Source organism: Lemur catta, chromosome 15 (genome assembly GCF_020740605.2).
Source record: "Lemur catta isolate mLemCat1 chromosome 15, mLemCat1.pri, whole genome shotgun sequence".
NCBI lineage: Eukaryota > Metazoa > Chordata > Mammalia > Primates > Lemuridae > Lemur > Lemur catta.
Window position 1 is genome coordinate 24,699,220 of NC_059142.1, and position 27,735 is coordinate 24,726,954.

A 27,735-nucleotide genomic window follows, 5' to 3' on the forward strand; every position below is an offset into this window, starting at 1 on the left:
CTCAAAAGAAATTGGTACATTTATCCATCATCAAGTACAAGGACAAGTATATTCAAAATTTATAAACAACCCAAATATCCATCAATGGTAGAATAGATAAATAAATCATGGGACATTCAGAGAATGGAATTCTACACAGCAATGAAAATGAATAAACTATTGCTATGTCACAACATGGATGAATTTTATACACATAATATTGATCAGAAGAAGCCAGAAATAAAAGTACATATAGTATAACACTATATATATGAAGTTCAAGAACAGATAAGAATGATTTATGGTTGTAAAGGTCAGAATAGTGCTTACCTTTGGGGAATGTGTTGACTGGGAAGGGAACACAAGAAAGCCTTCTGAGACTATGGAAATATTCTGTCTCCTACTCCTGTGGGTATACATATGTGAGATTGAGTTAAGTACTTAAGATATTTGCACTTTATTATATGAAGTTATATCTCAAAAGTAAACAAAACAGATGGGACTTAACTGACTGAGGAGATTGGCAAATCCTCAACCTAAAAAACAACTATAAAGTTTGGCAAAATGGACAAAACAACCATTTTAGCACTCTTGAAATCAACCAAAAAGCATACAGTAATCTGAGAAAATATTTTACTTGGAAAACTGCTGAAATTCTGTAAAAACAGTAGGAATCTGTGGTGTTCTTACCTGGGACTGTTCCATCCCTTCTTTCCCAGCTCATTTGGCATGGAAGTTTTGCCAGTGTGGGTAGGTCACTGGCAGCTTGATGCTACAGTTGAAGGGAGCTTACCCGATTTGAGTGGTGGATGATGTCCATGCTTAATGGCATTGTTTGTGGAAGTGATTATCTTGGCAGTCGGCAAGTGGAGTAGGCCAATGGCTTTGTTAGACTGAGGCCTGTTTGTGGTTGGGGCAAGCATTTTGCAGGCTGAGGCAGCATACATTCACAGAATAGACATGCTAAGCCCCAAAAGAAAGTAAAAGCTAGGGCAGACTTGAAAATGTCCTGAAGTTTGAATTTGAATGTGTTACCATACACTCTGCTCCCCCCAGACCTATGAATAGAGTGCAAAGACCTTATTGGCTTCAGGTGTTTTAGCATAATTCCTATTAATCATTGGTTGACATCTAAGCTATGCAGACATAAGGGTGACTCCTCAGAGGCCAGGTTCAAACATAAAAACAAGAAATAAAAAGAAAACGAGCTGAGACATCAGTGGCTATACTGTGGGGGAGACAGACTTCATAGATTTAGCCCAGGCAAAACGATTAAGCCAAGAAACAAGCAAACTGTGGTAACAACAACAACAGCCTTCATAAGTAAAAGAAATCAGAATCCTGAGTTGCTACAATAAATTGTTTAATATGTTCAATTTTCAATAAAAATCATAGGCCAGGCAAAGATAGAGGAAAGTGTGACCCATATTTATGGGGGAAAAAAGTCAGTAGAAACTATCTACAAGTGTTCCTTAGCAAAGTCTTCAAAACAGCTACTGTAAATGTATTCAAAGAATTAAAGGAAATGTGTTTAAAGAATTTTTTAAAACCATGACAACAATGAATCAATAAATAGAAATTCTCAAGAAGAGAGAAATGATTAAAAAAAATAGCAAATGAAACCAAACAGGATAACAGATGGCAAGTAAGCACATGAAAAAAATGTTTAATAGCTAATAGTTGTTAGCTATTAGGAAAATTCAAATAGCTATTAGGAAGTTGCAAATTAAAATAACAATGAGATATCACCACACACCTATCAGAATGCCTAAAATAAAAAATAGTAACAATAGCAAGTGTTTGTGAGCATGCAGAGAAATTGGATCATTTTTACATTGCTGGTGAGAGTATAAAATGATATAGCTACTCTGAAAATAATTTGGTGCTCTTATAAAACTAAACACTCACCATATGATCTAGTAATTTCATTCCTACTTATATACTCAAGAGAAAGGAAAGAATATGTTCACATAAAAACTTGTGCATGAATGTACATGACATTATTCGTAATAGCCACAACGTGGAAACAAGCCAGTGTCCATCAACTAATGATATAAAAATAAAATGTTGTATGTCCATACAATGAAATATTAGTCAACCATAAAAAGGAATAAGATACTGATACATGACACAACTTTGAAAACATTATGCTAAATAAAAGAAGCCAGGCACAAAAGACCACATATTTCCTTTTATATGCAATGTCTGTAATAAATCTATAAAGACAGTAGATTAGTGGTTGCCTAGGACTGGGGAAGGTGTTGGGGAATTGAGGAGTGACTGCTACTGGGTACAGGATTTCTTTTGGGGATAATAAAAATGCTCTAAAAATGATTGTGATGATGGCTCACAACTATGTGAATATACTAAAAACCATTGAATTGTACCCTTTAAATGGGTGAGATGTATAGTATGTGAGTTGTATCTCAATAAAGTTGTTAACAAAAATTTTCAAATGAGTTTAGCAAGATCACTGGCTATATACAAAGGTTAATCATATTTCTATATGCCAGCTAGAAACAAGCAACCCAAAAATGAAAGTAAGAAAATAATTTTATTCACAATGTACCAAAAAGAATAAAATAGGAATAAACGTATAATAACCAAAAAGGTGCAAGACTTATACACTAAAAATTATAGAACATTACTGACAGAAGGAGGATATAAATAAATGGAGAGGCAGTTCATGTTCATTGATTGAAAGACTCAATATTGTCAAGATGGCAATTCTCCCTAAATCTGTAAATTCACAGTACATATTAAAATCCTGGCAGCCTTTTTTTTTTTGCTTTCTAGAATTAGACAAGCTGATATTGAAATTTACATGGAAACCCAGAGGACCTAGAATAGCCAAACAATTTTGAAAAAGGAGAGCAAAGTTAGAAGACGTATCCACCTGATTTCAAAAGCCACAGGTATCAAGACTGTGTGACATTGCTTCAAGGCTAGGCATATAGATCAATGGAACAAAATTTAGAGTCCACAAAGAAACGTTTAAATATGTGATCATCCTTGATCTAAGATTTCTCTGCTTGTAAAAGCCGTAATATAAAACAGTCTCTCACAGTGTGTGCTGCAGTATAACTCAGACTGATTGCAGTCAAGCCAGCAAATGCGTCACTGTCTACTGGATAAACTGCTACATCATCCTTGGTGCTTGGCATGTTACAATGCTGGGATCAATGTGGGCTTCTAGTTGGATTTTGTGCCAGGTATGTGTCTACCTTGGACACTCTCTATTCATGTTAGATTAAAATGGGGATGCTCTGATTTTGGAGAAATAGATGGAGCTTTTTATTTCTTGTGTTCTAGTATTACAGAAAAATTGGAGCAGCATCCATAAAGGAGTAGGATTTGGGTATGTGGTGTTACTATTTGGTTGTAGTAGAAAGATCCCTTTGGTAAAAGACAGCATAAAGTTTATTACTGAGTGTGTCTCTTTAGTATTTTTTTCTGATATACTTGAGTGCAAAGTGGCCTGCCTTATTCTACACTCAGTGCTTTATTTGCATTTTGAATGGTGAACTTTGTATAACAAGTTTCTTTTGGAAACAGCCTACATCTGTAGACACCTAGGTATGTGTAAAATTGAGCAGCTTCTACATCCGTGGCTGCTGTAATTGTCCTGAACAAAGGTTCCAGTGCTCTGTTTTTGAGACATGTTACTCTGAAGAGATGTAAAGAGAGAAGACTCCTCTGTGTCAGCTTGGTTCTCTAAAGGAAAAAGTAAACTTGACTAACTTAACAGACATTGGCATGTCTGTTAAGGGATGAAAAGTACAGACCAGAGAACAACCCAGGAATTCCATTTTTTATTATGATGGTTGTCATGTTGAATGGCTTGATTGAGTTTTTTCAACTTGGATTACCTGAATGTCCTAAAATCAAGATTTAAAAAAAATATATATATATACAGAGAGAATGCATGTGAAGGATTTGTTTATCTTAATCATTTATCTGCTATCTGATCATTTGTCTTCTATTTATGCTCCAGGTCACATGTATACTTCTACTTTGGAAGGTTTTTCTAGAAGGTTAATAGGTTCTCAGCATGGTTGGCATCTGATTATTAACTATTTCTAGCCAGCATTTTTTTTTTTTTTTAAGAGATGGGGTTTCCTTGTGTTGCCCAGGCTAGACTCAAACTCCTGGGCTCAAAGGATCTTCCTGCCTCAGCCTCCCAAGAAGCTGGAGTACTGGCACATGCCACTGTACCTGGCTTCTATCCAGCATTTTGATGGGAAACTTTTTCTTATGGTGCATGATTCAGGGTAGATATGATTCAGATAAGTTATTCCAGTCCTAAGGACTTGTCCCAGGAAGTTGTCATTCTATAGATTCTAAACCTTTAGAGTCTTTTGCCATTTTGTTTTCTCTCGATAGAAGGGAGAAATGTCATGGCATCTATGTAATTAAAAGCTAAAACAAGGAGATGTTACTGTATAATATTCAGCCATTTTTTATTTCTTAAGGATCTGTTTGTGGCAAATTTGCTTTCTTAGTAACATATGTATCCTAGTAGTCTTTCTAGGCAGGATTTTTCTTTCCTGCTTAAACTAGGTTGGTTAGACCTCCAAAATATTTGCCTGGATCTCTTTTCCTTTTGAGGATTTTATCCACATCTTTTCGATATCCCTTTTATGCCACCTCCATTCTCATTCTCAAGTTTTGGTGAATAAAATCTTAGTTTAGGTGTATTTGGCCTGAAAATTAGAATTATGGCTCCCGCTTTATTCAGAGTTACTTAATAGTGACGTGTTCCCTTTCTACTTTCTTTCTTTCCGCCTTGACCTGCTTTCCGCCGTCTTGCAGTCTGATAGTCAGTATTATTTGTTTTGATTGGGTCTCAGAAATTACCTATTTAGGCTGTGCTATCCTCCTCCCTCTGGATTTCATGACCCCATTATTTTCTGGCTTAGTTGTCCTGATAAACTTTGTCTTCTTTTTGCCCTGGGCCTTCCCTGTCATGTGCTCCTGGCAGCCAGGAGAGGCAGTGGAGCTTTTCTCTGGTGACTGTCAGAAGAAAGTGACTGTTGTTGAAGCATGTTTGCTACAGCTAAAGCAGAGCTGCTAAGACCTATTTTCTGGTATGCATGCTTTTACACTTCTCCTCCTCTCAGTCCTTCTGGGAAACCAACTAATTCTGTGTTTAAACCAAGTGTAGGGGGAAAATGCAAAAAGGGAGAAGGTGGGAAAATGTGGAAATTGGGGACAAAGTACACACACAAAAAAGGTTGTAGTTTGAGGCCATCAGGAATACTCTAGTCTGACTGAAGCAGGGCCAAGAAGTAGGCATAGTATCTCTTGTCCCCCTGGGTTTTAAGCAGCTGCAATAGGCAGAGGAACTGTGGCTTGTGTTTACAACATTGAAATCTGAAGAAAAAGCTTCCATTCCTTGGCCATCTTGATATGGAGGGTTCTCTAGAGGAAAATAAGGAGATGAGATATTACATGCTTCAAAGGTAAGTTTTAGGGTGACATTTAGGGCAATATATGCCTTCTTTTCTTTTCTTTTCTTTTCTTTTCTTTTCTTTTCTTTTCTTTTCTTTTCTTTTCTTTTCTTTTCTAAGAGTCTCACTCTGTCGCACAGGCTGGAGTACAGTAGTGTGATCATAGGTCACTGTAACCTCGAATTCTTGGGTTCGAGTATTCTTCCCATCTCAGCTTCCTGAGTAGGTAGCTAGGATTACAGGTGCGTGCCATCATGTTCAGCTAATTTTTAAAAACCTTTTTTGTAGAGATGAGGGTCTTGCTATGTTGCCCAGGTTGGTCTCGAACTCTTGTCCTCAAGCAATCTCCCTGCCTCAGCCTCCCAAAATGTTAGGATTACCGGTATGAGCCACTGTGCCTCGCCTATACCTTTAAAAAACAGTAAGGCACTGATAGCGAAGCCCTGGAATTTATTTGATAATTTTTTTGTCTCTATTAAAAAAATGAAGGCTTTTTTTAAGGAAATGAATAAAAACTGGTATATTTGCTCCTGATTTCTAAACTTTTATTTTATGTTCAGACTTTGAATAAAAGATACCGGAGCTCACAAGTATAATTCCAGTACTTTGGATGGCCGAGGAAGGAGGATCACTTGAGGCCAGGAGTTCAAGACCAGCCTGGGCAACATAGCATGACCCTGTCTTTACGAAAAACAAAAAAATTAGCCAGGGGTGGTGGCATGCACCTGGAGTCCCAGCTACTTGAGAGGCTGAGCCGGGAGGATTGCTTGAGGCCAAGAGTTTGAGGTTTTAGTGAACTACGATGAAAACAGCACTCTAGCCTGGGTAACAGAGTGAGACCCCATCTCAAAAGAAAAAATAATTGTAACTGAGAAATAGGCAGGTGTGGTGGCATGTGCAGTTTTTTCTGTATGTACATGTATAAATATTAAAAAATATTTTATATGTATAGAAACACGTGTGCATGTGTGTGTATATATGTACATATGTATGTAGTATCTGAATGCTTGTATTTTCACTGAAATTCATATGTTGAAACTTAATCACTAGTGTATCAGGAGGTAGAGCCCTTAGGAAGTTGTAAGTCACTGCTGGAATTAGTGCCCTTATGAAAGAGGCTCCAGAGATCTGCCTTGCACCTTCCCCCATGTGAGGACACAGCAAGAACAGACTCCTAATTTGCCAGTGCCTTGATCTTCCCAGTTTCCAGAACTGTAAGAACTAACTTTCTGTTGTTTATAAGCCACCCAGTTTATGGCAATTTGTTACAGCGGCTCATGTGGACTAAGATTTATATATATAAAGTTTTGTTTTTTTTATGATTAAATACAACAAGTAATCTGTCCATATTTTTTCTTTTCTTTCCTTCTCTCTCTCTCTCTCTCTTTTCTTGACAGGGTCTTGCTCTGTCACCCAGGCTGGAGTGCAGTGGTGCAATGATAGCTCACTACAGCCTCAAACTCCTGGGCTCAAGCGACCATCCTGCCTCAGCCTCTTGAGTAGTTGGGACTACAGGTGCACACCATCATGCTATTTTTTTTTTTTTTTTTTTTTTACTTTTTGTAGAGACAGGGTCTCGAATTCCTGTTCTCAAGCAATCCTCCCCAGTTGGCCTCCCTAAGTTCTGGGATTATAAGCATGAGCCACAACTGCCAGCTGTCCATATTTTTTCAAGGAGGTAACTCTCCTGGGCAGTTTTTCCTCAATTTGAACAGTCATCTAGGGAATTCCCTTCTCTTTTCTTCCATGTTGGATCCTCTTTTGCCTCCATCCTTTATCTTCCTTTTTCTTGATTCACTCCATCCTCTTGGAAGACATCATCTAATAGCTTCCCGAGAAAAGGTAGGTGAAAGGTGAAGATTTTGAGATCTGTCTTTATACTTGGGCCCCTTGTTTTCATCATGGTGCCTCACTTCTTCCCTCAGCTGTGCCCTGGTGCACAACCACTTCCCTCGTGCTATTCCCATGTCCCACTGTATCCAAGGCCTCTGTGGTTCTGCCCCTTCACAGGTTAACTTTAGTTAAATTTAATTTCTGGCTAGAGGTGGAGAAAGAGTAATTGTGTAGCTGCATGAGAAGATGGAGGGGGTCCCGACACTTGCAGTGTTTCTACTCCAGCTGTTTCTTAGATAGAGCTCCAGTCAGTTCTGCTGTCAGCTTCATCTGCCCTGTAGTCTTCTGTGGTCGCTATAACCCTGAGCCTTTCTGTGGTGTGCTAGGGTCAACTGCTTCTTATTAGCTATGTGTGTATGTAACTCCAGGTGTATAGAATTATATAATCATAATTCTTGGTTCATGACACACTTATGCGGCCCAGTATTATTTATTTTGCTATTTTAAAGAATGATGTAAAACAGTGGCTCATGCCTGTAATCCCAGCACTTGGGGAGGCTAAAGTGGGAGGATTGCTGGAAGCCAGGGGTTCAAGACCAGCCTGAGCTACATAATGAGACCACCCCCCCCATTTCTACAAGCAAAATTTTTTTCAAGTCAGCCGGAGGTTGTTATCCTAGCTACTCAGGAGACTGGAGGTGGGAGGATCGCTTGACCCCAGAAGTTCAAGGTTGCAGTGAGCTGTGATGACGCCGTTGTACTCCAGTCTGGGCAACAGAATGAGACCTTGTCTCCCCCCACCAAAAAACAAGAATTTGAAAACCCACCACCTAAAACAAAAATAGGTCTTGACAATAACCTGCACGTAGCCATATGGTCTGTTTTCCTCTACCCTTCTCTGTATATCCCTCGACCCAGATAACCCTTTTCCTTAATCACATGTTCTCTTGTTTTCCCTTTTATATAGTTTTATTGTATCTATATCTCTCTTTTTTTTTTTTTTTTTTTGAGACAAAGTCTCACTCTGTTGCCCAGGCTAGAGTGCCGTGGCGTCAGCCTAGCTCACAGCAACCTCAAACTCCTGGACTCAAGCAATCCTCCTGCCTCAGCCTCCCAAGTAGCTGGGACTACAGGCATGCACCACCATGCCCGGCTAATTTTTTTCTATATATACTTTTAGTTATCTATATAATTTCTTTCTATTTTTAGTAGAGAGGGGGTCTCACTCTTGCTCAGGCTGGTCTCAAACTCCTGAGCTCAAACGATCCTCCCGCCTCGGCCTCCCAGAGTGCTGGGATTATAGGCGTGAGCCACCGCGCCCGGCCTACTTTATAATCTTTTAATTTTATAATCCGTATATAATCTGTATATAATATTTTTGGACTTTTTGTATGTTAATCATGTATCTATACACTTATATTGTGAAATATATATAGTCTGTGTCCAGTTTCATGACACACAGTTTCTAAAGCCTTAGGAATCTCTTAAGCAATAAGTGCCTTTCTGTATGCTAATGAGATGACTGGTGAATGGGGAATTCTTGGATAGCCTGTGGATAGGTCCTAGTTGCCAGGGAGCCAACCCTGTGATTAGATGGTTGGAACTTTCAATTGATCACCAGTGGCCATTGATGTAACCAATTATGCCCATGTGATGAGACCTCCATAAAAATCCTTGAACTATGGGGTTTGGATAGCTTTCTGATTGCTGAACACTTGGAGGTGCCTGCAAGGTGGTGCACCTGTAGAGGGTACAGAGCTTCTACACCCTTCCCACATGCCTTGCCCTGTGCATCTCTTCCATCTGGCTGTTCATCAGTATCCTTTGTAATATCCTTTATAATAAATGGGTAAATGTAAGTAAAGTATTTCCCTAAGTTTGGTGAGCTGCTCTAGCAAATTAATCAAACCCTAGGACGTTGTCACGGGAACCCCAATTTATAGTTATTTAGCCAGAAGTATAGGTCTCACAACCTGGGACTTGGAATTGACATCTGTAGTTTGGTGGGGGTAGAAGTCTTGTGGGACTTAACCTGGGAGATATGACACTATCTCCACACAAACAGTGTCAGAATTGAATTGAATCATAGAATACCCAGCTGGTATGTGCTGCAGAACTGCTTGGTGTATGGAGAAAAACTCCCATACATGGGGTCACAAAAGTGTTCTATGTTGTAAGAGTATAGTAGAAGAAAAAGTTTGTTGTTTTCCTTCAATATTTGACCAAGGTCTCTTGTTATTATTAATAATTTGTGGAATCTTTTTGTGTTTTCTATGTAAATGATCACATCATCTGCAAATAATGATAGTTTAACCTCCTCCTTTATAATCTTAACAAGTTTAATTTTTTTTCATTTAATTTCACTTCCTAGAACCTCTTACATAAACTTTTACATTTATAGATTTTCTAAAATTAAACCATCCTTGCATACCTGGGACAAACTCAACTTTGTCATGAAGTAACATATTTTTGACTAATATTTTGCCCATTTTTGCACCAGTACCTTAGTGTTTTAGGATATTTTATTTAGGAAGTTTGCATCTATAATCATGAGTAAAATGGACCTGGAATATTCCTTTCATGTAACATCTTTGTCTAGTTTTGTTATCAATCTTACTTTAGCTGGGGAGTTTTATTTCTTTTTCTATTGTCTGGAAGTTATTGTCTGGTAGATGACTGCCCTAGAACATGTCTTTTAAAGCATCTGGACCTGCTATTTCCTTTGTGGGAAGATTTTAATCACATTTTTTTATTTTGAAAAGATAACTTACTGCAGTGTCAAGGTTAAATTGTAGGGGAAAGGAAGAACAGATGGGAATAGGAAAAGAAAACAGCTATCTATCAAATAGTGTATAAAGGAACTCATATCCATTATCTTACTTAATCCTCAAAGCACTCTTTCAGAGGGTCTTATCAGTCAAGGTCCAATCACAGGAAGAGAAACTGCACAAACTATAAGAAAACAGAGGGCATTCAACAGTGCTTACTTGGGTGTTAGAAGAATACAGAACCAAAAAGGGATGCTGAGGTGACCCAGAGTTAATAACTACAGGAAGCAACTATCACCCCTAGGCCTGGGAGAACAAAAGGATAGAGGTAGTGTTACTAGAATCTCAGAGCTTGGTGGAGGGCCCTAGGGTAGGGGGCTGGTACTTGGACCTTTGGGAGTAAGCTTTGAGTAGTTGGTGCTCACGTCCCAGAGGAGAAGGCTTGACCTGACAGGTGATTGATAGGCCCAAGCAGCATGGTCCAGAGGATGAGTGAGCATGGCAAGGCTGGTACTCTGCCTCAGAGCTACAATCCACTGCTGCTGGTACCTCTCAGGCTTTTCCTGGGAGTGCTAAAAGAAGCTAGAGCTGAAATTAACTCTCTGTTACTGCTGGAACAATTCTGATAAGAGCTGGAAAACAGGAAGAAAGTCCCTTTCCTTACCTTTCTACCTTCCCATTGACAGAACTGAATAGGAAAAAGCTAGCACAGGATTTTTTGGAAATGAAATTTGCAGACTCTTAGCCCCATTGTCACAAAGCAGAGCATAAAAGGATAAGTGTGGAGCTGAGAAACAATAGGTAAATAACTGGAACAGTGAATATTATGCATATTTTACAAAGAAAACACTGGAGCCGAGCAAGATTAAATTATTTGCCAAAGGTCATTGGAGCTATTCAATGAATAGATCTCGAATTTAAACCCAGACCCACGCTGTTTCTACTACTATATTTCATCTAATCTAAGGCACTATTGATTGTTAGAAACACTATTATTTTATGTACCACTAAGAAAAAAAAATACAGTACTGCCAATTAAGTAAAGCATGAGGGCCAGGTGCCAGTGCTCACACCTGTAATCTCAGCACTTTGGGAGGCTGAGGCAGGAGGATGGCTCAAGGCCAGGAGTTTAGGACCAGCTTGGGCAACACAGGGAGACCCTGTCTCTACAAAAAAATAGAAAGGTGTGGTGGCATGTACCTGTAGTCCCAGCATCTTGGGAGGCTAAGGTGGGAGGATTGCTTGAGGCTGCAGTGAGCTGTAATCATGCCACTTCCCTCCAGCCTGGGCAACAGAATGAGGCCCTGTCTCTAAAACAAACAAAAAAATTTTTTTTAATTAAAAAAAAAAATGTACCATTGTGGGCATGGTAGTGAAAAGCTCGTCTCCAGGGCATATAAATGGTGCAAAGAAATTTTATGTAGAGACTGTAATGATTTCTCTATTTTTATAGGTCCAGCATGTCTGGTTTGCACCTAGTAAAGCAAGGTCGAGACCGAAAAAAAATCGACTCTCAGAGAGATTTCACTGTGGCTTCTCCAGCAGAATTTGTTACGCGCTTTGGGGGAAATAAAGTGATTGAGAAGGTAAGTTGTAACTTGCTAAGTTATTTTGTCAAAAGTACTTGAGATTTAATGCCTAGATTTATTATGTAGAATTGCTCAAAATTGATATTTAGATTTGCAGAAACTTAACCTCTTTATGCAGAATTGTCCTGTCTGCCTCCCTGGTATCCTGTTAGCCTCCCTGGTATCCTGTTAATATAATGTCACTATTTTCTGTAATATGTATGTACCACTGATAATTTAGTCATAGCTAATTAAGAAGATAGAATAGTGCTCATAAAGTTCTTTTTGAAAGATCTTGTGGTTTTACAGAGTGGGGCTGCACTGATCTGACCGGGTATAAAGAATTGATTAGCTTGTGGGGTGCTGGTATATTATGCCACAGCATTGGTTTGAGAGCTAAGGGAGTAGAGAGATTTTCAGAAGAGATGACTTAAACATTTTGATACACTGTGACTTACTGGCTTCCACTAGGGTATTTGAGATACTTAGGGGGAAATATACCACATGAAATACTTAAAGAGATTTCAGGTATTTTGAAATGTAATTCTGTGTCACTTTTATCTAAACCATGTCAGAGCTGAGAGGATGACTTGGTTGAAATAGCTTGCAGTGATTAAGAGATTAAGAGATAGGGACCTATATTTCTACTCTTAAAGGTATTGCTTCAGCACTGTCCTTCTATTAGTCTTCCAATAAAGATATAGTATGTGTCTATTAGCTTATGTTATCCTCAGAGGCATGATTACAAGATAGGTAAGGAGATGAAAGGTTTATTTACAGAAAAGTCTCAGGATTAAGTGATTCTTCTATTGTTTTTCTTGTGACCATTCTTTCTGGGGCAGTCTTTATAATTCTAAGGCATTAGGTTCCTGATTTTGGAGAGAAGTGATTGATGCCAGGGTTTTTAAACATGTTTACGTCTCTGCACCTTGCTTTATTCCAACAGAGCACGGTGCATGACACTGCACTGTTTGGTCTTCTCCCCTTCCTTATTTGATAATACATCATCCCTCTGAAGTTTGTTTTCTTCTGTTCCCTAGTAGTAGGTATGGTGGTATGGTAGAATAATCCACCAACTTACAGGATTTGAGTAGTTGTGAATTTTTTCCCTTCAAGAAATAAAGTTAGAAAGCAGTAAGTTTTACCTGGCACATATTAAAATATTTGCTTAGCAAACAGTTTAAAATATGGTTTAATCATGGGGGAGCTCGTTCCTAACATCTTAGACTAGCAGTAAGAATTCTTGGTTGAAAATCTGACTTTTTCAGAGAAAGACAGAGCTATAAAAATTCTCTGATCTCTTTTCCTTCATCATTGCCTTTCTTTTCTACCTTTTCCTTCACTTCCCATCCCCCTCCCAGGTTCTTATTGCTAACAATGGCATTGCAGCTGTGAAATGCATGCGGTCTATTCGTAGGTGGTCTTATGAAATGTTTCGAAATGAGCGTGCAATCCGATTCGTTGTTATGGTCACACCTGAAGACCTTAAAGCCAATGCAGGTGAGTTGATAGTAGCATGAAAGGATCATGATCAAGCATAAAGCATTGAATACCACAGCCTTTAAGTAGGAGAATGTTAACTTAGAGGGATTCCCAAATGCAGGATTTTCAAAAGAAAACCTTTAAAAAGAATTTCTCTTTAAAAAGTGTGAATAATAGGCATATAAAAGTGCTTATACTGTAGTTCACCTCAATATAAAATCCTGTGTTCTAAGGGTAAGTGCATAAAAATTTAACAAAAGTGTTGATTTGAACTTTCAAGTGTGTGCCTTTTTCATTAAGTATTTGCCCTGCCACATACTTTGGCATGTGTAAGTAGAAAGGTTTGGAAGGAAGTGCTGTTTCCCTTATAGGTTATATTGAATTATGAAGACACTTAGGTTAAGATTCTTTTTTTTTCTGCTCCTCCTCCTGAAGGAGAGGGACCCAAGTGGGTTTCACGTAGCTCTTCTGCATATTCCCTACTCAGTCCTCTATCTGAGAGTTGTAGATGAAGATTATTGGTGTGAAAGGTGTGGCTAGTCTTTCTTCTCCATACGTTTTATCACTAAGCTATAATCTCTTAAGGTGAATTACCCACCAGATAACATTAGCTCTTTAAAGAGCTATTCTTTTAAACCTATTTTGGTCTGGATATGTTCTCTCTCTATTGAGACAATCGTGTTAAAATTTTTCCTAAAGAGTAGAGGTTATTATGTCATCTTATTTAGGAACAGAGAAGTCACCAATTTATTGGAAAACAGATATTATTATGTGAACTCATTTAGATGCACACTTCATATCTCTGAGTTGCAATTTTTATACCTGTAGAAGGAAGATTATAAAGTCTGTTTCACTGGATAGTTATAAAGATGAGGTCATCTATAATAAATATAAACTAGCTTATGTGGTTTCTTTTTCTCCATCCATCCATTCATATCTGCCTGATACTCCAATTGATTCATTTATTCATTCATTCAGTGAACATGGAGACTCACAATTGAATAAGATGTGATCTTTTTGTAGGAAACAATTTCAATACAATGAGGTACATGCTATAATAGAAACATGCACAGGGTACTATGAGAACATAGAAGTGAGACATCTAACTCTTGGGGACAGAGTTAAGAGAAAGCTATCTAAAAGAGGTTATGCCTCGCCAAGAATTAGTAAAAGTTAATGAAGCAATTGTGGGACAGAAGGGTGTATCATGCAGAAAGAACAGCCTGTGCAAATGTGTGAAGGTGTGACATGAGTGGTTTTCTGGAAATTACAAGTGGCTTGTTAAAGTACAAGATATGATCTAGCATTTGTCAAGAGGAGGCCTTGTTTTCCATCCTCAAAAGCACAGACTTTATCATTTTAGCGGTGTGTGTGGGTGTATGTGTGTTGACATTAAAGAATTTGTATTTAAATGGATGAGGGTTTTTTTATTTTTTATTTATTTATTTTTGAGACAGGGTCTTGCTCTGTCACCCAGGCTAGAGTACAGTGGCGTCATCATAGCTCACAGCAACCTCCAACTCCTGGGCTCCAGCTATCCGTCTGCCTCACCCTCCTGAGTAGCTGGGACCACAGGCACACACCACCACACCTAGCTAATTTTTTTGTTTTTTGTAGAGATAGGGTCTCCCTGTGTTGCTCAGGCTGGTCTTGATCTCCTAGCCGTAAGTGATCCTCCACCTTGGCCTCCCAAAGTGTTAGGAGTACAGGCATGAGCCACCATGCCCAGCCTGATTTTTTTTTTAAACTATATAAAAGTAGAAGAGTATAATGAATCCCTTCCCATCTAGCTGTCATTCAATATCAATAATTATCAACTCATGGCCAATCTAGTTTTAGCTATAATCTCATCCCCCCACAATTATTTTGAAACAAATATTTGATATGATATTATTCCATCTATAAATATTTCTGTATTAATCTCTAAAAGATAGTTTCTTTAAAAAAACAATTGGATGGATGATTCTGTTAGCCTTGTGGAAGATCCATTTGAAGAAGAAAATAATGCAGGACGTGATGATGGGACTGAGGATAGAGAAGAAAGGAAGGGTTTAGAGAGATGAAGGTAAAAATAGCAAGATTTGGTGATTAAGGGAAGAGTTAATGTTGACTGTTGGGTTTCAAATTTGGTTGACTAAGCGGATACTAGTACCACCAACCAAAATAGATAATATAACAAGAACAACAAGGTGGGGTTTTTTTGTGGGGATATGAATTTAGTTTAGAATACTTGTGGTAAATGTAAGTCCTATAACTCCTGTAAAAAGTTGAATATATCCTTTTAGAACTTAGAGCTGGAAATTAAGATATGTGCATTATTGGCCATTATGTGGTAAATTCAGTACTACATCCCAGATGAACAGATAGAAAATGAAGAGAAGAGGGCTGAGGATGGAATTTTATGGAAAACTAAAAGTTAGGGGTAGACTGAGGAAGACAGGCCCATAAACAATATTGGGAAGAAATCATCGAAGAGATAGGAGAGAAAAGAGAAGTAAAGAGAAAAGATAATTTCAATAAGAAAGGGTCAAATGTGTCAACAGTCCAAAAACAATGGACTAAGAACTTGTCGAGGAATTAAGAAATCATTGGTAACTTTTGCAATAGTATCACTAGAACTATATAAGAACATGCAGACTAATATAGGATGTTAAGGAATGAATGGGAAGTGATATGGAGATAGCCAATGTGGACTAGTTTTTTAAAAAATGTTAGTTGAGAAGAGAAGAAGAAAAGGCAGTAACTAAAGAGAAATTCAGGGCCAAGGGAAGATTTTTATTTTTTAGAATGAAAGAGACTTGGGAATGTTTATAGTCTGAGAGGAAAGAGCCAAAGTTTGGGTAGGGGTTGAAATACATGAGAGACCTAAGGGGATGGAAGGGAATAGGGTCAAGAGTACAGTAGACAAAAATATGCATGTCTTTTGGCCAAGAAATCATATTTCTTGGTATTTATACTGAGGGAAAAAATCAGTAATGGGGCAATATATTCATACAAATTGCATATTATCATATTTAAAAATAGTGAGAAACTGGGAGTAACTCAAGTGTCTAACATCAGTGGATTAGTTAACTAAAATGAACTATACTAATTCCATGAAATACCATGCAGCCATTAAAAAATATTTTGTGGAATGACATTAGTATGAGAATCTGTTTTGATAAATTTCTGTATTATTTATTACTATGTAACAGAATTACCACAAATTTATCAGCTTTAAACAATATTTATTATCTCATAGTTTCTATAGGTCAGATCATGGCTTAGCTGGGTCTTCTGTTCCAAGGTTTTAAAAGGCTGCAATCAGTTGTCAGCTGAAGGTGAGGTTTCATCTGAGGCTCGAGTTGGGATGGATCTGCTTTCAAGCTCACATGGTTATTAGCATCATTTAGTTTTTTGTGGGCTGTCAAACTAAGGGGCTGAGTCTCTTAGTCTCAGGGACTGGTTGAGTCTCAGGCATTGGCTGGTTCTTAGCCAGAGGCCACTGTCAGCTCTTTGTCACGTATGCCATCCCAAAATGACGCTACCTCAAAGCCAGCAAGGGAGAGAGTCTCCTAGTAAGATGGGTTTATTCCTTATGTAATGTTATCATGGAATTGATATCTCATCACCATGGCCATATTCTCTTGCCTAGAGGCAGCAAGTAACAGATCCTGCTCATACCCAAGGGGAGGAGCTTACAGAAGGGATGAATACCTGGAATTTGGAATCTTGGGGACACCTTAGTGTCTGTCCACCACAATTGATAAGGAAAAAGTCAGCTTTAAAAGGAAATTGATAGCATAATATAATATTAGAAAAAAATACATTGTGTATAGTATAGCTAGGAAAAAAGACTGTAACAACATATATCAAAATAGCAAATAGTAGGCCGGGTGTGGTGGCTCATGCCTATAATTCCAGCACTCTAGGAAGCCAGGGTGAGAGGATCCCTTGGCGTCAGGAATTTGAGACCAGCTGAGCAAGAATGAACCCTGTCTCTACAAAAATAATAGAAAAATTAGCTGGGCATGGTGGCACGTGCCTATAGTCCCAGTTACTCAGGAGGCTAAGGTAGGAGGATCACTTGAGCCCAGGAGTTTGAGGTTGCAGTGAGCTATGATGACGCCACTGCACTCTAGCCTGGGCAACAGATTGAGACTCTGTCTCAAAAAAAACAAAAAAGCAAAAAAATAAAAATGGAAAAGCAGTAGTCATTTTCTTGAGGAGTAGAATATTGGGGTGTTTTGATCTTTAATTTCTATTTGTGTTTCTACTTTTTTCAACTTTTTACATGGAATATATATACATTTTTAAAAATGTTATTTAAAAAGTTAGAATGGAGTCAGATGCTGTGGTTCAGAACTGTAATTGCAGCTACTCAGAAGCTAAGGTAGGAAGAGCACTTGAGGCCAGTCTGGGCAACATCGTGAGACCCCATTTCTATAAAAACAAAGTAGAAAAGATTACCATATTAGTGGTAATGAATTTAGGGATAAGTATTATGGGTGATTTTTCCTTTTTTCCCTAACCTTTCTATTATGTTAATTGTTTTAACAGCTTTACTGAGTATAATTTATATACCATAAAACGACACCTTTTTAAAAGTGTATAGTTCTATGAGTTTTAGTAAATTTTTACCATTGTGCAATGATCTCTGTGATCCAGTTTAAAACAATAATTATTTTTATGATTTAAAAAATTATGATAAAGGAACCTTAGATAGGAGAGTTGGTTATTAACATGAGGAGAGGACTTTATCCTCTGAGACTAGAGGGAAGTGGGCAAAACTGACAGGATAAGGGTGAGAATAGTAATAATTAACCCGTTGCATTATTTATTTCACGATAGTTATTGGAAAAGTAAGAAAGGTGGATGATTAGTTGAATCCATAGTAAAGAATTGAGTACTCTCTTTTCAGGAGAGTTTTTTTTATTTATTTGTGAATGTACTCTATAGCATCTCTGGTGGTAGTTATGGAAACTTGACAGCTAAGAAATAAGGGAGAATCTTATATAATGAGACAGTGAGCTTTCTTTTTCTGCTTCCCAGGGCTTCTCTTTTCTTTACTGTCTACAATAATGACAATAGAAAATTTGATTGGTATAGAACTCTGAGTTGGTAGTAGCAATATTTTTGCAGACTGTGTGTGTTTGTGTGTGTGTGTGTGTGTGTGTGTGTGTGTGTAAAGGATGTAAGTCAGCAATTAAGGTAACTTTTCCTGTCTAGGGCTGCTGAACTACAGAAAAGACTAAACCACAATGGAAAAGTTGGAGAGATTCAACTATATAAAAATTTCTGTTTTGCAAATAAAAAAAGAGAAAGAAAAAGTTAAAGACAACCAATCATCTGGAAAAACGTATTGGCGGCAAAGAGTCTCTACCTGTAATATAAGAAAAAGGCATCTCTCAATAGGAAATGAACAAAGAACATGAATAGGTAGTCCATAAAAGAAGAAACAAAAAGGAACAATAAACATATGAAAAGAGATTCAGTATCAATGATAATCAAAGAAATGTAAACCAAGACAATGGTAGATTTTTTTTAAACTTACAAGACTGGCAAAATTAAAAAGATTGGTAACACCTAGCATAGGTGAGAATATAGGCTATTTGATACCCATTTTACTAGTGCAAGTCTGAAAATCTAAATACCTTTTGGCCCAATAGTTTTACTTCTAGGAACATATCTTGATTGTAAAATTGGACAGCAGTACGAGGATCCACATTTTTTAATATTTTCCAAGTTATAAATAACCTATATTTCTATCAATAAGTTAGTTGAGTTATGGACTATTGAAATATTAGGCATCCATTAAAATGTTAAACATACAATATTAAATATATCTCTATCTCACAATGTGAAAAGATATGCACAATATATTGTTAAATTGCCTAACAAGTCTACCAAAGGCATGAACTAGTTATCTTTGAGGTGGGACAACGGGTGAATTTGACTTTTTAAAAATAGTGTTATTATATCCTGTTATGTTATCTAAAAGTTTTAATAATTAGTATACTTTCCCTCCTATAATCAAAGGGAATAATAAACCTATTTTAATTTTAAACAAACTGCAGGGCACTGTATCTTATGTTTAGTGAAATATCTTTTTTTTAGTGGATTTTTCTTTTAGAAAGGACTTAAAATTTTTTACAGTAAAGAACAAGATAAAAGAAACATTAATAAATATAAGAAATAATGGTAGAATGAACTTTCAGTAAGTTACTAAACTGCTCCAACCCATAATTTCCTATAAACTGGGATGCTTGATAATGCCAATCATATATATAGGATCACTGAGAGAATTAAATGAAATAATATATATATAAAGTGCTTAGTATAGTTCCTGCACACCATAGCTTCTCTGCTATAGTTCTTGCCAGAGTAGTAAGAGAGAGACATCAGGTGACAAATTTGAAAGGGAATACTGAGCAAAAAAATAAATGTAAGAAGGGAAAGTGGTTATCTTTCTAAAGTTTTGTTCAAATATCTGTTGCCTCCACCATTCCAGATAAACGCTTTTCAGGCACAAATTAAACTTCTGTAACTAACCTTTCCTGTTTAGCCAGTCTGTAAACCCTCCAGGCTTTCCTCTCTCCCCATACTGTCCAGCTCTATACCAGGAAAAGGGCTGTCTCTGGGTATGGTGCAAGTTAAAGGATGTCAGACTAGAACTTCTCAGAATAGAATTGTGCTTGGGTCACTAAGTGACGGACACATAAACCTTGACATAGAGGTCATAAAGATTCTTCAGAGAGGTTAAGTAGTGAAGTCTTTGAGAATAGCTATTTTAGTATGGGAGCTTCCTTAAACATGGTATTAACTCATGTTAGTGCCTGTCGCTTAACAAACTCAGAGCCTCCAATTAAATGGTCTTGGAAATTACCCCATTAATACTGTTTGTCCTGTGATTACTTTTGATAGTCCCTGTCCTTTACCTAGTTTCTCTGTGCAGTTAAATTTCTGGAAAAAAAATCATGTGTTCTGTATTAATTTGCTTGTGTTTTCAGAATACATTAAGATGGCAGATCACTATGTGCCAGTTCCTGGAGGACCAAACAACAACAACTATGCAAATGTGGAATTAATTCTTGATATTGCTAAAAGGATCCCGGTACAAGTAAGATGTGCTAGTGTGTTTGTTTGTTCATTTATTTGTTTATGTTGACACTGTCTTACTCTGTTGCCTGGGCTAGAGTTTAGTGGTATCATCATAGTGCACTGCATCCTCAAACTCCTGGGCTCAATTGATCCTCCTGCCTCAGCCTCTTGAGTAGTTGAGACTACAAGTGTGCACCATCATGCCTGGCCAATTTTTTAAAATAATTTTTTTAGAGATGGGATCTCACTATGTTGCCCAGGCTGGTCTCGAACTCCTGGTCTCAAGCAATCCTCTTGCCTCGGCCTGCCAGAGTGTTAGGATTACAGGCATGAGCCACCATGCCGAGTCCCAATGTGTCCTTTAATACCAAATTCGCCCATTTTACAGTTAGGCATAAGGGGATACCCAAAGAAGAACATTTATATAAAGTATCTTTTTCAAAAATTCTTAAATGCCTTTTTATGAGATAACTAAACCAGACAAGGAAAAAAAACAGAATGCAACGAATAAAAATAAACATAATACAAACAGAGGGTTCAGAAGGGTCTTTCAGAGATTATATATTCTATGCATTTCATCTTTGAACCATCTCAAGTAAGTAAAAGTTAACTAGGATATAGTAGTGTATTAGAGAAGTAGGTTGTTTTTTCCCTCTCTCATTGTGTTAGGAAGTTTAGGGTAAGTACCTTAAAGTGCAAAGAGGACAAAATTCTAAAACTGGTATGGTAATATAACCACTGGATACAAAGATGGAATTGGGTGGCCAAAGTAATTGAATATGTGAAAGATAGCCAATATTTCTAGGAAAGGCTCTATAGAGCCTAGCTGCTACAAACTGAGTTTCCTAAAGGCAAGCATCAAGACTAACTGGATCTTACTATCAGTTTTAACTTGGTTTTGATCTCTTCAGAGGTTTTACCACAGTAGACTTCTTCTTTTTGTTCTGTAAAGTTTACCATCAAGTATAGCAGCTAAATTAAGCATTAGGCTGCTGTGGAACTATTGTACCTCATGAAGTAGGGCCAGGCTTGATGGAAAGTAATGCAGTTTGTGGGGGTTTTGTATTAATTTTAAGAATGAATCATTGTGTTCCCTTGTAGGCAGTGTGGGCTGGCTGGGGTCATGCTTCTGAAAATCCCAAGCTCCCGGAACTTCTCTTGAAAAATGGCATTGCCTTTATGGGTAAGCCTTTCTGACCTACTGTTTCTGTCTTTGTTTCTTTTTGTCAATTTTGCCTATATTCCTTCCACTCTGTAGTCTGATTTTCTTCGGCTTAACATGTACTGAGCTCTTTTTTTTTTTTTTAATAAAATCAATTAGCAACTCTCAGAGTAACCTTCATTTCCTTTTCTCCCCCCTTTTTTATTTCTTACAGCCTGCCTATCTCACATCATCTTTGCCACTAACCTTAGGAAAGCATGTGGAGGAAGGACCTGCTTTTAAATAGCAAAGATAATTGAATGCTTAGGATACCCTGGCAGTGTGCCCTTAAATATGAATCAGCACCTTAGCATTTAAGCATATAGGTTATATTCCTATGGGAGAGAGATTCTTTGACTTTTCTGCTGTCTTTATGGCAGAGAGAAAAATAGAGGTTATATGGCTCAAAGTGTTTCTCTCTCTCTGTCTCTAGAGACCTTCCACAATGAAGAATATGCTTTGTAAACCTCATTAAAGATAAATCTCCTCTTTGGGTTCCCCTAAGACCAGGGAGGGTATAATATTTCAGACTGAAATCCCAAAACTTCACAGTCCTTATTTCAGGATATTGGTTTAAAAAAAGATGACTTTGTTAATGTGGTAAAGTTGTATCATGAAGGATGATAAAATTTTAGTTAGATTCATAGGAATTTAATTCATCATATGTTTACATATATTGAGCTCTCACTGTGCACAAGAAGCTTGCTACATTAGGTTTTACAAATGGTACAAAGATGTGTCAAAGCATAGTAGTCCTCATAGTCAAGTTTATAATCGCCATGATACGTGATGGGGGGGAAGACAAATACATTAATAATTATAATACACGACAGAATAAATATGCTAGAAATGTTACAGCCAGGGTTCTTCTCCTATTTTGCTTTTAGGTCCTCCAAGCCAGGCCATGTGGGCTTTGGGGGATAAGATTGCATCTTCTATAGTGGCTCAGACTGCTGGTATCCCAACTCTTCCCTGGAGTGGTAGTGGTAAGAAGTTATTTCTTGTTTGTATCTTGAAGTACAGAAAAGCCCAGCAGGATATTCAAGACTATGGCTTAGGGGTTAATTTTGTTTAAAATGTATTGGGATATTTGACAAGAATGGAATCCTGGTTGATTAATGGTACCTTGTATCTCTTGGCATAATTAATACACCTGTGATTTTTACCATGTTTTGGGATTATAAATTAGTGTCAGATGTACAGACACTAAACTGTGACCTGGAGTGATCTTAGGACTTAATCTGGAGAAACTGTGGGAAAATACATATGGTTCTGTGGGTTCAGATCTGTTCTGGGTCGGCCAGAATATTTCTCAGTGTGATCTTCCTTGGTGCAATTAGGCTTTTGGACCTGCCTGAGAGGTAGTCTGGGTCACTAAGAAGAAGGTCAAACCCACTTACTCAAATATTCCCCTGCCAGTGTTTTCTTGATGTCAGCCCACAATCCATTGACGGTTTGCTTTGCCTGTTTAATACCATTCAACCTCAGTTGCCCTTGATGCAGAGAATGAGGTCAGTAATCAACCTTTCTTTCAGGCACACAGAAGAATGAAAATTTTCAAAAAATGATTTATTCTTGACAAATCCTTTAAAAAATGCTATGTGAATTATTATAGCTGATAACAATATGAACTTCCTTTTTTTTTTTAATACTCAAACACTGGGAGCAGACATATGCTAAAATCTCTTTTAAATGGGAATGACCGTTGTCTTGAGGCTGAACAGATTTGAACCCTTATTACTCTGGCTCTCTAGGGGATTGCAATATCCTCTCCAGACCTGTTGGGTCAAATAGTTTAAAATAAAAGGTTGAATTTGTTCTTGTTTGAATGGAGAGCCTATAGTGTTCCCCTTGTGGCTAAGTACAGGGACGTTCAGGGAGCATGGAATCATGACTCTGCTGAGGCCAATAAAACCGCCATTTCCATTTCCAAGGGCTCATAAAGATTGAATTATTTCCCAGACCTCTGGCCCTAGAGCAGGCTTGAAGACACAAATTGAAGGCATTTTGCTTGCTGAGTTGCTGTGAGAAGTCTGCCATGCTTTTTTTTTTTTGGTCTTTATATGTCCTTGTACTTTTATAGGTTGCTCCCTGTTGGCTCTCCTTGCTTTTTCCAGCATAAGAACCCAAGTTGCCAGGTCATGCTACAGCTAAATGCTATTAACCTGAGAGACTAAGCAGGGTTTTAGCATCCTTCTTTCTTCCATCTACCCTCAATTTTGGGTAAATATGATAGCCTTTTAAAGAAGGTATAGTGGAAAACTGACAAGAGCAAACAAGCTTTTAACTGCTCTAAGTCACTGTTGTCTATTGCAGGTCTTCGTGTGGACTGGCAGGAAAATGATTTTTCAAAACGTATCTTAAATGTTCCTCAGGAACTATATGAAAAAGGTTATGTGAAAGATGTGGATGATGGGCTGAAGGTAGGTTATTAACTCCAGGGAGTGAGATGCCTTTCAAGCAACCAATTATAGTCACAAACACAGGGAATTTGGATCCTGGTTCGTGATGTATATCCATGATGCCATTAGGGTTGTAAGATCAGAAGGTATAGTTTAAAAAGTATAGAGTAAGGAAGTGACTTTATTTTTTTTTATATTTATTTTTTATTTTTTGTAGAGTCAGGTTGTCACTGTGTTGCCCATCCTGGCCTCAAGCAATCCTCCCGCCTTAGCCTTCCAAAGTGATGGGATTACAGGCGTGAGCCACTATGCCGTGCCAGGAAGTGACTTTAAATTTAAACAATTTAAATTCATTTTGAAACGGGCTGTTTATCCAGACAGAACATTTCTTAGGTGATAATCAGAGTTTTGAGGAGGTGCTGATGCTCCCTTTCTCTACCCACTGTTGGTATGTGAGAAGGGGCCAGCAAACAACACACTTTTCCCCTGCTTGAGTTCAGAACCAAGAAGCCCAGGCAGGTAGCTTTATTACAGATAGAGATGTTGGTGAAAATGGCTTAAGTGTGTAGCAACAATCCGATTTATAAACTGAACATCAGAGTTAAAACAATCACCACAGACTTCCTTCTGCAGAGAGAGAACTTTTACCATTCAGCTTATTGTATGGCTAAGTGCTGATGAAGAGCTTATGTTCTGTGCAGTGGGCTGATCCCAAAGGGGGAAAGAGGCCGAGCTTTGTGTGCTCTGTTCCTCCTTCCAAACTGACCAATTGTATAGTTTATTTTTTCCCTTGGGAAGCAGTGGGGGGAGAGAGCTGAAATAGGCTGAAAGTGTTACATTAGTTATTGTCCATCCATGTAGAAACATGCAACTAGGGTAGGTGATAAAATAGGTTATTTTAGAAAAATACACTGCTTGAGTTTGATTAGTATGTTATAAATTGAAGAGGAATGTTGAATCTTCAACTAATTTTGCCATATTGTTTGCATTTCAAGTTAAGCATCATGTAATCTCCTTAATAAGAAGAATTAATATTTCTAATTGAATTGAAAATGCTTTATTCTATTTGCTATAATTCACAAAAGAGTAGAAGCCGTTTGTAAGGAACTAGCTATTTTGCTTATTAACTAAAAGTCTTTTTTTCCCTGGTTACATTTATAAAAAGAATTTTCTGATAGAAAGCCAGAGATGATGATAAAACCACCCATAAACCCACCATCTAGAGATAATGTCCATTAACATATTCATGTATTTTTTCCAGCTTTTTTTGATTCACAGATTCATATAATAATCTTTATTAATAGATTTCTATAATTATAATAATTATAAAATTAGGGTTTTACTATAAATATTGTTTGGTAATCCTAGTACTTTTTTCTACTTAATGTTATACATACATATATATATATATATATATATTTTTTTTTTTTTTTTTTTTTTTTTTTTTGAGACAGAGTCTCACTTTGTTGCCCAGGCTAGAGTGAGTGCCGTGGCATCAGCCTAGCTCACAGCAACCTCAAACTCCTGGGCTTAAGCGATCCTACTGCCTCAGCCTCCTGGGTAGCTGGGACTACAGGCATGTGCCACCATGCCCGGCTAATTTTTTCTATATATATTTTAGTTGGCCAGATAATTTCTTTCTGTTTTTAGTAGAGATGGGGTCTCGCTCTTGCTCAGGCTGGTCTCGAACTCCTGACCCCGAGCGATCCGCCCACCTCGGCCTCCCAGAGTGCTAGGATTACAGGCATGAGCCACCGTGCCCGGCCTCTACTTCATATTATATATTTAAGCATTTTCCCTATGGCATTAAAATTCTTCTAAAATACTTTTAATGGGTGACCTTTGGCTAGGAGTATTCATATATTTTTTAAAGGCTCACCTTCTTACTCTCTTCCTGTGGGCCACCCTATTTTTGTAAGTCCTTTTCCATATTTGTGCTATTTCTTTGATCACCTATCACCCAGTGATTGAGTTCATCATACTAATTCTGTTGATATGAACATAGAAAAGAACAGAATTAAGGGAACTTTAGATGAGATCGGACTATGAGTGTAAGATGTTCATCCCTAATCTACTAATGCAAATTAAAATTTGAAATGGCCTTTTTCTGGTGACACATTTTAAAGAAATTCTTATAATGTAGCAAAACTGGAATATTTTGACAAAGAAATAACTTGATTATTTTACATTTTTAGTTAACTTTTCCCCAGTTTACTTTCTGCCTTAACAATATAATTTAGATTATATTAAATTATAGAATATGTTAAATTATATTAAATTAATGATATTTTCTATTTATTGCCTATAAAGGCTACCTAATTCCTTCTAATAATTGCATAGTATTGTATATAATATATGAGTATATCTTGATTTAACCAGCTGCCTACTTGATAGTTATATGATTAATTTTTCAAAAAATTTTGGAATCATCACCTGATCATTATATAATACTGTAAATGTGAAAAGCACATTTGGAGCATGTGCTGACAATTAGTTTTCTGATGAATTTCATTAATATTTTGAGGTCTTGTTTTTATGTTTTATAAAACCTTAAGGGAGAAAAAATTTGCTGATACTTGAGAGTTCTGATTTGATGAGTCTTATATGTGGTTGGGAGCTATACTGATATACTATCAACTTATATTAAGTGAACTACATACATCTTTTTAAAAAAAATTTTGGTTAATACATGGATAACTGCATACTATAAGGAAGAAGTTCCAACAATACAGAAATATATGCAGTAAAAAGTGAAAGTTGATATCTATTCATCTTTCTTTTATAAATCACCACTGATGTATATTCTATACTTCATTTCTTTGTATTTACATATGTGAATATATGAATACATATATAATATATAAACATAGATTTATTTTGTTTTTGACACATGTAGGATTATCTTAGATTGAATAATATGAAATTGCCAATATTCAACTATTTTTTTAATCTACAAAAAGGCAATTTGTTTTGGTTCAACCTAATACTACAAATATTGTTTCACTTAATAGTATATCTTGAAGATCTTTCTATGTCACTACATGTAGATTTACTAAATGACTGCATTCTTAAAGGGAGAAAATGCCAGTTTTCTCCTTCTCTACTAATAATACTCTTTCTTCTGTTTTTTTCTTTCTTCTTGAAGGCAGCAGAGGAAGTTGGATATCCAGTAATGATCAAGGCCTCAGAAGGAGGAGGAGGGAAGGGAATCAGAAAAGTCAATAATGCAGATGACTTCCCTAACCTTTTCAGACAGGTAGAGTACAAGCTGTTTTTGTTTGTTTGAACCAATGTGTATATCAGAGATACACGATTTAACTCATACGATAATTTGGATATACAGAAAATATTTAATTTTTAATTTTGTCTATAATTAATCTAGTCTTTCTAGTCTCTACCTCCTTATTAGTGGGGTAAGAAGTTAAAGAAATGTCCAATTCAATTTAAGTTTTATTTAATTAAGTAATTCAAACAGTAGAATTTTTCTCTTTTATATAAACATGCTCAGTTTCTCAGATAGATCATTCCTCCATGGTGCGTGCGGCTCATAGGATCTCATAATGGCAAGGAAAAATCAATGCCTTTCTACGTTTTTGTACCCCTGTTCTGCTGACATTGTAGATAAAGTGTGTGGTGTGGTGGTATGATGCTGATCTGGTTGCTCTTGGCTTGGTCAGGCCCAGGCTCTCTGATTGGTCCCTGAGTTTCCACCAAGTGGTCCCATCTACCTACTGGCCCAGCAGCCTACACCCTAGCCTGTGCTGCATGGCCACCACATCTTGGCACAGGAACCCTATAGCAGACCCACATTACACGAGAACTGAGAGTGGCTCAGGAAAGCCCAACCTAGGATCTTTTTCTGCTTTGCAGCCAAGTTGATGTGGCCATACTATGCACTGGTTATAGAGGCAGCCAAAGAAGTGATGTCTTTTCAGAACTTTAAACAGAGGGAGAAAAAGGAGACAGAGGTCT

At 37.3% G+C, this 27,735-nt stretch overlaps 1 protein-coding gene across 2 annotated transcripts in view; it reads left to right on the top strand.

Moving 5' to 3' along the window:
- Window positions 1-27,735, top strand: part of ACACA (acetyl-CoA carboxylase alpha) — a 231,332-nt gene that overhangs the window by 35,921 nt on the left and 167,676 nt on the right. Inside the window, exons 1-8 of one of the 2 annotated variants that reach the window (XM_045525551.1) lie at window positions 4,956-5,441; window positions 11,484-11,616; window positions 12,960-13,098; window positions 20,070-20,179; window positions 21,262-21,343; window positions 22,249-22,347; window positions 23,678-23,784; window positions 26,909-27,019. In XM_045525551.1, the coding sequence (XP_045381507.1) occupies window positions 5,389-5,441; window positions 11,484-11,616; window positions 12,960-13,098; window positions 20,070-20,179; window positions 21,262-21,343; window positions 22,249-22,347; window positions 23,678-23,784; window positions 26,909-27,019 (834 nt within the window). In that variant the 5' untranslated portion in view covers window positions 4,956-5,388. Of the gene's footprint in view, window positions 1-4,955; window positions 5,442-11,483; window positions 11,617-12,959; window positions 13,099-20,069; window positions 20,180-21,261; window positions 21,344-22,248; window positions 22,348-23,677; window positions 23,785-26,908; window positions 27,020-27,735 lie in introns of those variants that run through there. The other variant, XM_045525552.1, reaches the window with a different exon arrangement.